Here is a 12,369-nt window from a genome sequence, read left to right as displayed (position 1 = left end):
CTGGTCGCTCTCAAGGCCGTCAATCACAGCCACCTTCGCGGTGCAGCCCTCAAGACTCGTCTGCTCACCACCGTCTGTGTACAACACAGACACCAGCCCACTTAGCTTCAGGCCATTCGACTCTCCGCACACGTTCGTTTTCATCTTAAAAAAAACCAGTCTGTTCGGCTCTACCAGCCCAACCGTTATCGCCGCTGATGCTGTCCCATCCGAGATAGCCACTTCGGGTAACCAAGCCTTGCAGCCGTCGGGCGTCATTTGTGAGAATTATGGGATTTGCTACCTATACCAAAATGTTGACGACTTAAAAATGAATAATTTGAAGCAAGTCGTAGAACACATTTCTCGTCGAGCAAGAGATGTCGATGATAGGGGCATATGCCCCACGCGAATCACTGTGTTGGAGTAGAGTGCGGGCCCAGGTTGTGCGGGTCCCAGGTTGTGCGGGTCAAGAGGGAGAGCGGCACGGGTGAAGACGAGCCAACAGGCAAAAGGACAGAAGCGAAAGGACCGACGGCGTCAAGTCATTGCTGTGTAGAGACCCAAGACGATGACAGCTATTGGATATCCGCTGTGCAGAGACGCGAATTGAAGAGAAACTGTGGCGGACGGTGTCGCGAGGATGAAGTCCCTCGTAGTTGATGCTGTTGGCTGTCCGATCAGATATGTGGAGATGGTGTGTGGTGGATAAGGAATGTGTGCATGTCAGTAGTTTGTGCAAGAGCAGGCGGTCCTGAACTGCACCCTGAGGAAGACAGCAGAGTAGGGGACGTGCACGGGCCGTGAGGGTTTTAGTTCTTTAGTAACCGCCATTGCTTTTATGACGGTTACTTCGCCAAGATGTGACAGACAAGAAGACAGATAGTAATCCGCTAAGCATCCGCACACATCTGTCACACACCTGCGGGGCGTGGGAATGGATTAATGAGCGGAGCACTGAACGTTCGGATTTTAGTTCTTGGGGGAGTAAGGCGCTCTGTGGGAGGTCAGTAGTGCTCGGGAGTGACCCGTGAGGGATGGGGGTGGGTGCCCTGTATGTAACACGCTCCATGGAAGCTCCAGGCACATCGTGAAATGGACATCGTGAAATGGACATCGTGAAATGGAGGTTTCAGGACTCTTAGGAACATTACCGCGAATGAATCGCAAAGAGGGTTCCTGAATGACGATTTTGTCAACGCGGCCAGTACTTCCTTCACGTGCACCCGGTACTTGTTGTTGTTGTCAATGTCGACCGGACAGGACCGGTCATGCCGACCCGGCAGGGTCTGCGATCAGGCTCCGTCGTAGACCTCTGTCGGGTTCCGGATACGGAGCGCCGCCTCTGCGCCTGCCTCATAGGACGACGCGCTGCTGGTAGAATGTGCCTGGTGACAGATTTCACACACCAGAAAACCTGCGTAAGGACGTTCTCGTGTCGGTCTATGTCGGCGGCGGGCGGGACATAGCAACTGGTTTAGACCTTAAGGTCTCCGGTTCGATGCCAGCCGGGTGTGTTACGATTTCGAAAAAAGCTCAATCAAAAAGGACCTGAGTGAGACACTGGTAGAGGCAGCGTTTGATGTCCATACCTGGAGAGTCAAGTATCGGCTTAATTTGCTCTGTGAATTCTCGTCCTCGCTCCATCCTAGAGGAGTCGTCGTATTTGATGTCGAAGCTAGCATCGAGTCTCTCGCCTTCAGCATCTTGCAGTTCGCAAGTAACACTCAGTTTTGGACACACGCAATCGGGGTATTTATCCTGCGTCTTCCAAGTACCCGTTCCGCAAGGAGTTTCGAACCAGAGGCGCTTAAGTTGTTTCTTGTCGGTGATGGACGAGAAGCTGTGTTTTATTGCACTCTCGAAGCGTTGGCGCCCTTCCAAGGTATGAGCATCACCGAGACCCGAACGGTCGTAGAGCTGGCCGACGCGAGGGGCGGCCCTAAAAAGTAGGCTCTCCATGTTTGTTTCCGGTTGGTCACAGCGAACCACACACTCTTCATTGCCAGTGAGATTAAAGATTCGATTAATCATTCCCAACAAAGGCTGTAGACGAGGCCGATTTTTGTCGTCACCGGGGGCGAATTCGAAACATTGAGCGTTGCGAACTTGAAGGTCGCGACACATCAATGTGGCACCGTCCGTGTCACAGATATTATTGAAACGCCATGTGTCGAGTTCCGGGCCGCTGATAACGATATCTGTAGGTTCGGGGTACGAATCCATGTCCACGCACTTGCTACGAGATGCTCGGTAATTTTGTAAGTCATCTCCCGTCTGGGGATCCACGAACAAACCCTTCCTATTTAATCTAGCAAAGTCTACGTACTCGCCAACAGGTAGAGCACCACTGACTGTAGTCGTCTCCTCCATCGTAACTGCCTCCGAAGTAATCGTGCTCAATTCTTCATTAATGGTCTCCACTATCTCCTTGATACCCTCCGTTATCAACTCGTCAACTATCTCACGTGCGTCGATCGGCGAGTTGGTGGTCTGAGTCAAATTGGTAGTCAAATTGGTAGTCTGAGTCAAATTGGTAGTCTGAGTCAAATTGGTAGTCTGAGTCAAATTGGTGTCTGCTGGCTGGAACTCTTGGTTTAATCCTCGCTTGCTTCGGTAGCGATGTCTGGCACGACTACGGGTAAGTTTGGCCCGTCTTTCGGCAGTATCAATTAATCGTTGCATGTTAAGCGTGTGGATATTATCGCAACGAATAAGACATTTTTCGTCGCCTGTTAAACGAAAGATTCTATCAAGCGTGCTCCATAAGGTAAGAAGACCCTTCGGGTGAGTTTCCAACCCAGATACGAACTCGAAACACTGCGGGTTGCGCACCCTCAAGTCGCGGCACATTAGGGTACCAGTATTGTTCCTGCCACATATCTTGTGCTCAGACATCGCGTTAAATAGTCCGGCATCGACCATGACGTCCGTTACCTCCGGCTTTGACTCTATGTTCTCGCACTTGTCAAAAGGGGCGCGGTAATTCTGCAGATCGATACTCAAAATGGGGTCCACAAATACCCCCGTTCTATTCAATAAAGCATAGTCCACCAACTGACCCACAGGTAGCTCATCAAACGGAGACAACGTGGTCGCTGGTGCTGCCGTGGTTGTCGGGATCTCGGACAGGGCCTGTTTTGCAGCCTTGAGCAACTTGTATTTCATTCGGTCAGCATTGTCGCAACGGATGACGCATTCTTCCTTACCTGTAAAATGAAAGATTCTATCAATCACGTCCCACAAGAAATTGAGACCGCGTGGACTATTCGCCTCGCCGGACACGAAGTTGAAACACTGGGGATTACGAACTCTCAAGTTGCGACACATCAAGGTGCCGTTATTCCTTTGACCGCAAAGGTCATGGTCCGAGGGCTTAAGTCGTCGAGTCGGAATCATAACGTCCGTCGGCTCCGGTTCGTAGAACATGTCCGTGCACTTGTCAAATGACGCACGGTACCACTGCAAGTCAGTTTTTGTCTTGCTATCGACGAATACACCCGTCTTATTCAATAAAGAAAAGCTGACCAGTTCACCCACAGGCAAATCTCCCACATGGCTCGCCGTGGGTGTATCCTGCTTCCGTATGGCACTACTCGCCACTCGGCTGAATCTGTTCATCATCCTCTGCCAGAAGTCTGGAGCCTCGGTCGATAGAGCTTGCTGCAGTTGTTGCGCCGTTGCGGATTTGCCAGCCGGGTCATTGCCCACAGCCGGGTCATTGCCCACAGCCGTGCCGTCGGTAACCACGGAACAACCCTTTACGTCGTCCCAGAAACTGTCGGTGACAAACCATTGAATGGCCGCGACTGTAATAGCCACGAAGGCCCATTCCAGCAGTCTCTGACCGATCACGCGGGACCTGGGGCTAGCATCGGGAGCCATGGCTCGTATTGTTAATTTTTGTAACTCGTGGTATTCTGCCTCGTGCATTTTCGAATCTCGGGGGTGACCGAAATACTGCTTCCGTAGCAGGTCGCAGTCGGCGTCAGTGACCGACCGCCACTCTTTGACAAACGGTCGTGGAGCAGTTTCTACGGCTTGTGCCCGTGCCATAGTCCTCGGCATAATGTCTTCATAAATTTGGTCGGCGACACACTTGTCCAACGCGTCCAGTGGATTCTCGGGGGCCACCAAGCCGTGCCAAATGCTGGTTGCAAAGGAGTCCACAGCGCGGTAGTAGTCAGCCGCCCGCGTCTCGATCAGCGCCGCCCGCTCGTCCAGCTCGCTATAGCTCTTCTTGTTGTCCTTCTGTTCACGCTCAGGCATGAAAACATCACCCAGACACTCGTCCAGGCCTTTGGGCGGCAGCACCAGCAGTCGCACGCTGTCGTGCGCCAGGTCGAACTTGGAACGCGATTTTGCAAGGTCCTTCGGGTCCGCCATGACCAGAACCTCTAGGCTGCTCCCAATACCGCCAATCACAGCCACCTTTGCAGTGCACCCCTGAACGCTCGTTTGGTCGCCCCCGTCAGTATACAACACAGACAACAGCCCACTTAACTTCAGGCCAGTCGATTCTCCGCACACGTTCGTTTTCATTTAAACACCTCCCAAAAAAAATTTGATTGACCGCTCAAACGGCCGAGCTGCTCGGACACCAACAAATCCTTCCAGCAGACCAGCTGAAATTGGGCAGGTGAATGGCCGGCTTGTGCCGTGCGCCCCGTTTTGGCGAACAACTCTTTTTCGATGACCACAGTTACGATGCCGCTATACCGATATTCTTCACCCCCGGTCGGGTGGGAGTTGTTACCCCCGGTGTTGTTTGTAGAGCTTATGAGACGGAGTGTTTCGTACCAATGTTGTAGTCGGGTTATAATGTTTGCTCCTCCATTCGGTGGGTGCTGAATACAATCCCGCTCTCTCGCTGTTTCTGCATAGCCGCCACCTCGTCTGCACTGTCACAAGAAGTGGCAACAAGATGAGTGGAGCCACCGACCAGTTAGGATCATTGGGTAAAACACCAAGCGGGCTTCCGCGTGCATTGGTCCAGTTTTCATGGCGACTAAAATATAGCCACGGCAGCATGCTTACCGGCTGGGCTTTCCTGCGTCTTTCGGACGTCCGTCATGCGCTGTCCGCCGCGGGTATGTCTGCTCTGCAGCTTTTGTCCCCACCCGCATCGAAAAGTTCATCCCAGGTGCCTCAGACGGGTGCTCTCCCGCCGCTGGTTCGAACGGCTTCCACTTACCCAGTATCTTCCCCGGTACCACACTTCACAGGCCAATTGAGCCCACAGCAGGATTACGAGCTGGATTGCGTCCCGCGACCCACGAAACAAAGAGCGATTGCTGCGCGTGTGTGCGACGCGCCACGCTGTTGTGTCTGAAAAAAAAAGCTGAGCCGTACGTAAGTCTTAGACGCAAAGTAAACCTGAATGTAGGTTACTCGGCAGTCGAATTGGAAAAGACCGGAGTGAGGCATTGGTAGAAGCAGCGTTCGGGTCGCATCTCCGGTAAGACCCATGAAGAGATTGCAGTGAAAGCGTCCTGACTGGTGGTGCGGTTGGAATTCAATAACTCAAAGGTCTGGTCTGGCTTCCTCGACATTTCGCACGTTATACGAAGCTTTGGACAGGTACACGTGGGTCGTGGCTCTCCGGGTACCCACATGCCACTACCGCAGGGCGCCTTGAACCAGAATGGGCTAAGTTCGTCGTGGTGGAAGGGTAGGGATTTGCTGGAATAAACTTCTGCGTATTTTGCTGCATCATTTTCTTTGACTGCTTCCACGAAACGCTGTAGCCTCTCCGAGCTGCACCCATCACCGTCCAAGACAGGTCGGCTGGCTTCAAATTCTCTGTCCGACACCCGTCGTTGGGCTTCGGCGAGCCGACTGGCGCGGACATCTTCTTTGTCCGAAGGTTGACAACGAAGAATACAATCCTCGTCGCCAGTGGGGTGAAAGATTCGATTGATCATGCCTATCAGAAAGCGGAGACCAAGGGGGCCCTCGTTCCAGGAAGCGAACTCAAAACACTGTGGATTGCTTACTCCCAAGTCGCGACACATCAAGGTCGCGTTGCCCGGCCAGCCACAAACGGCCCAGTTGTTCACCCATGAATCCGGTGTGAGAGGGCCTACCCATAAGTCGCTTCTTTCCGGGTTGAACTCCATTTGTACACATTTTGTCAAGGGCGATCGGTACCACTGCAGGTCCCATCCCGTCCCGGAATCGACGTATGCACCCGGCCTGTTCAACCATGCAAAGCTGGCCTGCGGACGGCTCCTAGGACCACAGCCGAAGCCAGTCTGAGGGACAACCGTAGGATCACCACGCGTTGCCATAGCCTCCGGGTCCCAAGCCGGAGTCAACCTCTCGCAGATCGTCTTTGCTGCCTCGACAAGGGCACTCTTCGCCATGTCGAACGAAAACTGAGGAAGCTCCACGTATTGCGCACCAGTACCCGTCTGCGAGATGTTAGCGACCGCCGCGATTTCTTTTGCAGCGTCGCGGAAGTTGCTGATGACAATGCCCAAGTTGCCTGAAGAGTCGAGAGCCTGCACCAGGCCGTCGGCCACCGGGGCCGTGCCGTTGGCAACGGCGGAGCCGTTGCCAGCGGCGGAGCCCTTCCAGTACCTCTGCACGTTGGTGCACTCGCTATCTGTGCAAAAGGCCCAGCGCAAGGCCACGGCTATAGCTCCGATTACCATGTATTCGAGCCCTCTCTGGCACAACACGGCGGACAGGGAACGCGTTCCTGCCTTCTCAGGACTTGCCGCTCGGAATACAATTTTGTTCAAGTCGTCGTATTCTGGCTCCGAGGTTTGTTCTCCAAGGCTGAAGTGATCCTTCCACAACAAGTCATAATCCTCTTCAGTTACCGGCCGCCACTTCTTAATAAAGGGCCGCCTAGTGCCCTCCAGGGGTCGCGCAGGCGCCATAGTCCTCGGCACAATGTCCTCGTAGATTCGGTCGGCGACTGGCCGGTCCAGTCGGTTCTTGGGCGACACCAAGCCGTGCCAAATGCTGGTCGCCAGAGAGTCCACGGCACGGTGGAAGTCAGCTGCCTGGGTCTCAATCAGCGCCACCCGTTCGTCCAACTCGCTCCTGCTCTTCTTACTGCTCTTCTTACTGCTCTTCTTTTTTTGTCGGCACTCATCTTCAAACATGAACTCGGAAGCATCGCCCAGGCACCCGTCGAGGTCTTTGGGCGGCAACACTAGCAGTCGGACGCTGTCGTGCACGAGATCGAACTTCTTACGAGGCTTCTCAAAATCGTCCTTGTCAGCCACGACCAAAACCTCCAGCAACCCGCGGCTCCCAAGGCCATCAATTATTGCCACCTTCGCGTCGCAGCCTTTCACGCTCGTCTGCTCACCTGTGTCTGTGTACAACACCGACAGGAGCCCACTTAGTTTCAGGCCGTTCGTTGCTCCGCACACGTTCGTCTTCATTGATTCCCTGTTTAAAAAAATCCCCGATTTGATTGGCCACCCAAAAACGGAAAAAAATCCGTTAGCATGAAAGCGTCTCTTAGAGCATGAAAGCCGGCGGTGCGAACCTCTTCTCCGGCAACCAGTACTTTTGCCTGTGGCCGACGGCGTGACATAAGGCCGCAAAGACGGTTGGCGGGAAAAAGACATGGGCAGACCTTCTTCGGTCCGTATAGACCTTCTTCGGTCCGTATAGACCTTCTTCGGTCCGTATAGACCTTCTTCGGTCCGTATAGACCTTCTTCGGTCCGTATAGACCTTCTTCGGTCCGTATGTACACACCGCTGGTTGTTTGCGGTTGTTGGACGGTTGGTTAATCAACATTATAGTTAATCAAAAAGTATCTTGGTGAGGCATTGGTAGAGACAGCGTTTGATTTGCATTCCTGGCATATCGGATATGGGGAGAATGTGGTCTCTGAAGACGCGTCCGCGTACGCTCTCGGACGGGTCGTCATATTCAGCGTCGAAGACAGTATCGAGTCTGACGTGTTGGCGGTCGGCCATTTCGCAAGTAACGCTAAGTTGTTGACACACGCAGTTGGGGTAATCATCCTGGGTAGTCCAAACGCCGGTTCCACAAGGCGCGTTGAACCAGATGTCACTAAGTTCTTCTTTTCTGTCAGCGACAATTGTGGGCGGGTACTTGCTCTTAACTATTTGAACGAAACGTTCAAGAGCCTCCGGGGTCCGAGCAACGCCGAGACCAGTGGTGTCGTAAAGCGTTTCTACACGGTTATCTCGGGAGGCTGCCATGAGCAATTTGTCTCTCATCTTATCTGTATCGTGACATCTCACAATATACTCTTCCCGACCTGTGCGGCCAAAGACTTGACCTAGCTTGAACCACAACGAAAAGAAGGTGCCGTCTTTCACTAGAGGAGTACCTGAGTTCCAGGCATCATCGGAAATGAAGTCGAAACACTGGGAGCTCCGTATTCCTCCAAGACCGCGAGCCAGCAAGGTGGCGTTATTCCCACTACCACAAGGGTCCGTGTCCAACCTCAACGTATGGCCAGGACCCTGCATCAAAATGTCCGTCGGCTGAGGGTTAAAGTCTATGTCCTCACACTTATCGTTGGAAGAACGGTACCTATCCAAACCGGTACCCTTGGTCATCTCTGCTGCCATCTCCAACTCATCACGAATAGCCTTCGCTGCCATTCCAACAGCCTTCGTCACGAAATCCCTCGCTATTGCCTCCGCGGTTTGCGTAGAGTTCGCGGTCGTCTGTGTAGAGTTGGCGGTCGTCTGTGTAGAGTGCGGGGTGGTCTGCGTAGAATTCGGGGTGGTCTCCGGGTAGTTCCCAGTGTAGTAAGGGCCCTGCCTGATGGCAGGGGCCTCCGTGTAGTCACCAGTCTCCGAGTAATCTACAACCGTCGGTTTGACTCTCATCCTGGCCGCCTCTACCAGTCTGTCCTTCATTGCGTCGGCATGGTCGCAGCGAATGACACAGTCCTCTTTGCCTACGAGGTGAAAGATCCTATCAATCATGTCCCACAAGAAATATAGACCGCGTGGATCGTTCGCGTCTCCGGACACAAACTGGAAACACTGGGGGTTGCGCACCCTCAAGTTTTGACACTTCAAAGTACCGTTCTCTCTGCCGCACAGCTCATGGTCAGTCGGCAAAAGTTCGTCGACCCGGTTGTCCATATCGTTCCGTTGCCCTATCATCTCCTGGCATTTGTCCCACGGCGCGCGATACGACTGCAGGTCAATTCCCGTCTTAGGGTCTATGAACAAACCGTACTTATTCAACGAATCTTGCTTCACCCACTGACCCATAGGCAGACGGTTCATCAAGTCCATGGAATGCGTAGAGCTCGGGGCGGTCTGCGTAGAGTACGGGGTCTGCGTCGAGTTAGCGGTCAGCGTAGAGTTCGGGGTGTTCTGCGTAGAGTACGGGGTGGACTGCGTAGAGTACGGGGTGGTCTGCGTAGAACTCGGGGTGGTCTCCGTGGGGTACGGGGTGGTCTGCGTAGGGTACGGGGTGGTTTGCGTAGAGTAAGGGGCCTGCGTAGAGTTAGCGGCAAGCGTAGAGTTCGGGGTGGTCTGCGTAGAGTAAGGGGTGGTTTGCGTAGAGCTCGGGGTGGTTTGCGTAGAGCTCGGGGTGGTTTGCGTAGAGTTAGCGGCAAGCGTAGAGTTAGCGGTGGTCTCCGTAGAGTTCGGGGTGGTCTGCGTAGAGGTGTCGTTCCCCATGATTTTCCACGCTGGTGCTGTCCGGTACAGTTGCATCTCGTCAGCCGGACGTATGTCGGATCTACGGGCAATCACCTTCCGATCCAGCAGATTACTTTTGACTCTCTCGGGGTCATCGCACCGAAGAAAACATTCATCTCCTTTGAGAACAAAGATTCTATCCATCATGTCCCATAAGGAGAAGAGACCGCGTGGATCATCAGGCTGGCCGGAGACAAATTGGAAACACTGTGGGTTTCGAATTTTCAAGTCGCGACAGACCAAGGTGCCGTTCACGTTGGACCCGCAAAGATTGTAGTCCGTCTTGAGAAGTTTTCCCTGGAGATTGATGTCCGTCGTAGCAGCCGGCTCGTTTATCATGTTCGCACACCTTTCACGTGGAGCGCGGAAGGATTGCAGGTCAGTTTTCGTTTTAGGGTCCACAAATACACCGTATCTATCGTATAAATCATGGTTCGCATACCTGCCCAGAGGGAGAGGGGGGATCTCTTTGATGCTGGCAACGTCGCGAACGTGGTCCCCTATCATGGTGTTCCAGCTGTTGAATATTTTGGTTAACAAACTTGGACCCTTGGTCGTTCCCACTTGCTGCAAAGCTTGGGCCATGGTCCCATTAGTTAGTTCGGCCCTACCGCCGTCGGCGCCGCCGTTGCCAGTGGTGACAGAGCCCCTTACGTCATCCCAATAGCTGCTTGTGCATAGCCAGTGCTGGAGGCCCGCGACCGCAACAAACACGACGGCATATTCCAACAGTCTCTGGCCGACGACGAGGGGCCACATGCGCGACTTGGTTTTTCCGGGAACTGTAGAGCGGATCGTAATCCTGTTCAATGCGGCTAAATCGCCGTCCACCTCTAAGTTGCGTTCTGGGCACTCGAAGTGTTGCTTCCGGAGCAAGTTGTAGTCCTCCTCAGTGATCGGTCGCCAGTCCTTAATAAAGGGTCGCGCAGTGCCCTCTACGGGTTGCGCCGGGGCCATTCTTCTTGGCATAATGTCTTCGTAAATTTGGTCGGCGACTGGTTTGTCCAATGCGTACAATCGGTTCTTGGGTGCCACCAAACCGCGCCAAACGCTGGTCGCCAAAACGTCCACGGCACGTCGGTACTCAGCCGCCCGCGCCTCAAGCACTGCCGCCCGTCCGTCCAACTTGTTGTTCTTCTGTCCACGCTCGGACTCCAACACCGGAACTTTGCCCAGGTACTCGTCGAGGTCTTTGGGCGGCAGTACTATTAGTCGCACACTATCTTGTGCAAGGTCGAACAGCTTACCCGGCTTCGCAAGGTCCTTCGGGTCCGCCACGACCAGAACCTCCAGCAGCCGACCGCTCTTAAGGCCGTCAATTACTGCCACCTTCGCGTCGCAGCCTTGCACGCTAGTCCGCTCACCTCCATCAGTATACATCACAGACAGTAGCCCGCTTAATTTCAGGCCGCTCGATTCTCCGCACACATTCGTCTTCATTGATTCTCCTTTAAAAAAAAAAATTGATTGACCAGCTTCTCAGAAACGAAAGAACCCGTTACAGTCGCCAACGGGGTTTGGCACCAGGACAGGGTTTTTCTTTGTGGCACTGGCATCTCGGACGATACCTGCCGGGTGTGACCACCGACATTATCGTGTGTGCTGGCCCTCGAACATTGCTTGTTTCGAAATTCTTAAGACTGAAAACCACCACCTATTAATACCACGCCTTATGGGAGCGTAAGGCTTTACGAGCGTAAGGCTTTACGAGCGTAAGGCTTTACGTCGACTCGCTAACTTAAAGTGCGTACGACCAACACCGCAAACGGCCACGCGATATGCAGAAATGAAATGAAGATGCGTATGTCGCCGCCCACCAAGTTCCGGTCTGCGGCCATTGACTCAATTCTGCCCCCCCCTACGTCAATTGACCATGGTGTGTCGTCATATCGAACTCTTCATAACAGTGAGCCAGTCATATGCTTACGGCTGGTAACCGTGGGCCATCACATATGCTTCGCATATGGGCCATCACATACGGGGCATCGTGCATGGCACATCAGACGCATCAGGGTTGTTGTTCCCCTACCCAAGAACCTAGAAGTCAATCATTCATACATTCCTTGTCGCCTTTTTCACGATCAAAGATTCTATCAATCATGTCTCACTGGGGGTTGCGTACCATCAAGTTTTGACACATCAGAGTACCATTATTCTCCCTGCCGCAAAGCTCGTGGTCCGTCAACATAAGTTCTCGAACTTTTACGTCTGTCTTCGCCCGGTTATAAAACATATCCACGCACACGGCGTTCGGCGCGCGATACGACTCCTGCTTCACCCACTGACCCATAGGTAGACGGTTCACGAGATTCGGAGCCTCGGTCGTCAACACTTGGTGTAGGCCCTGGGGCACGGGGACAGTGCCGTTGCTAGGGGCGGAGCCGTTGACGGCCAAATAGCTTTTTACGCCGTCCCGGCTGTTGTGTGCGGTAAAACCGTATTCGATTGCTGCGACTACTGCGGCCACGACGGCGTATTCCAGCACTCTCTGACAGACCACTCTAGATCGGGAGCACGGCTTGGGCTTTTCGGCAACTGTGGCAAGGATCACAATGTTGTTCAAAGCCATCAAGTCGTTGTATTCTGGCTCATGCATTTTCGAGTTGACTTCTTGTGGGCTCAAGTGTTGCTTCCACAGCCACTTGCTTCTCCGCACGCGTTCGTTTTCATTGAAAAAAGTTTACTTGATTTACCTCTCGGGGAAATCCGCTGCTCGGGGGTCTGTCGGA

At 53.5% G+C, this 12,369-nt stretch overlaps 4 protein-coding genes across 4 annotated transcripts; all 4 read right to left on the bottom strand.

The window, feature by feature from the left end:
- Window positions 1-1,515: 1,515 nt before the first annotated feature.
- On the bottom strand, window positions 1,516-4,521 carry GNI_119830 (hypothetical protein; the record flags this gene model as incomplete). Its single annotated transcript, XM_011133525.1, has 1 exon — window positions 1,516-4,521. The coding sequence occupies one exon, from the start codon at window positions 4,519-4,521 to the stop codon at window positions 1,516-1,518; it is 3,006 nt and encodes a 1,001-aa protein (XP_011131827.1).
- Window positions 4,522-5,366: 845 nt separating this feature from the next.
- Window positions 5,367-7,379, bottom strand: GNI_119820 (hypothetical protein; the record flags this gene model as incomplete). The annotated part of the gene is made up of 1 exon (XM_011133524.1): window positions 5,367-7,379. One exon carries the CDS (start codon window positions 7,377-7,379, stop codon window positions 5,367-5,369), a length of 2,013 nt encoding a protein of 670 aa, XP_011131826.1.
- A 368-nt stretch (window positions 7,380-7,747) lies between these two features.
- Window positions 7,748-11,020, bottom strand: GNI_119810 (hypothetical protein; the record flags this gene model as incomplete). The annotated part of the gene is made up of 1 exon (XM_011133523.1): window positions 7,748-11,020. The coding sequence occupies one exon, from the start codon at window positions 11,018-11,020 to the stop codon at window positions 7,748-7,750; it is 3,273 nt and encodes a 1,090-aa protein (XP_011131825.1).
- Window positions 11,021-11,744: 724 nt separating this feature from the next.
- Window positions 11,745-12,236, bottom strand: GNI_119800 (hypothetical protein; the record flags this gene model as incomplete). The annotated part of the gene is made up of 1 exon (XM_011133522.1): window positions 11,745-12,236. The coding sequence occupies one exon, from the start codon at window positions 12,234-12,236 to the stop codon at window positions 11,745-11,747; it is 492 nt and encodes a 163-aa protein (XP_011131824.1).
- Window positions 12,237-12,369: the final 133 nt, after the last annotated feature.

This window comes from Gregarina niphandrodes, assembly GCF_000223845.1.
Source record: "Gregarina niphandrodes unplaced genomic scaffold scaffold00029, whole genome shotgun sequence".
Classification (NCBI taxonomy): Eukaryota; Apicomplexa; class Conoidasida; order Eugregarinorida; family Gregarinidae; genus Gregarina; species Gregarina niphandrodes.
Note: the sequence above shows the minus strand (reverse complement) of the source record. Positions and strands in the feature narration are given on the sequence as shown.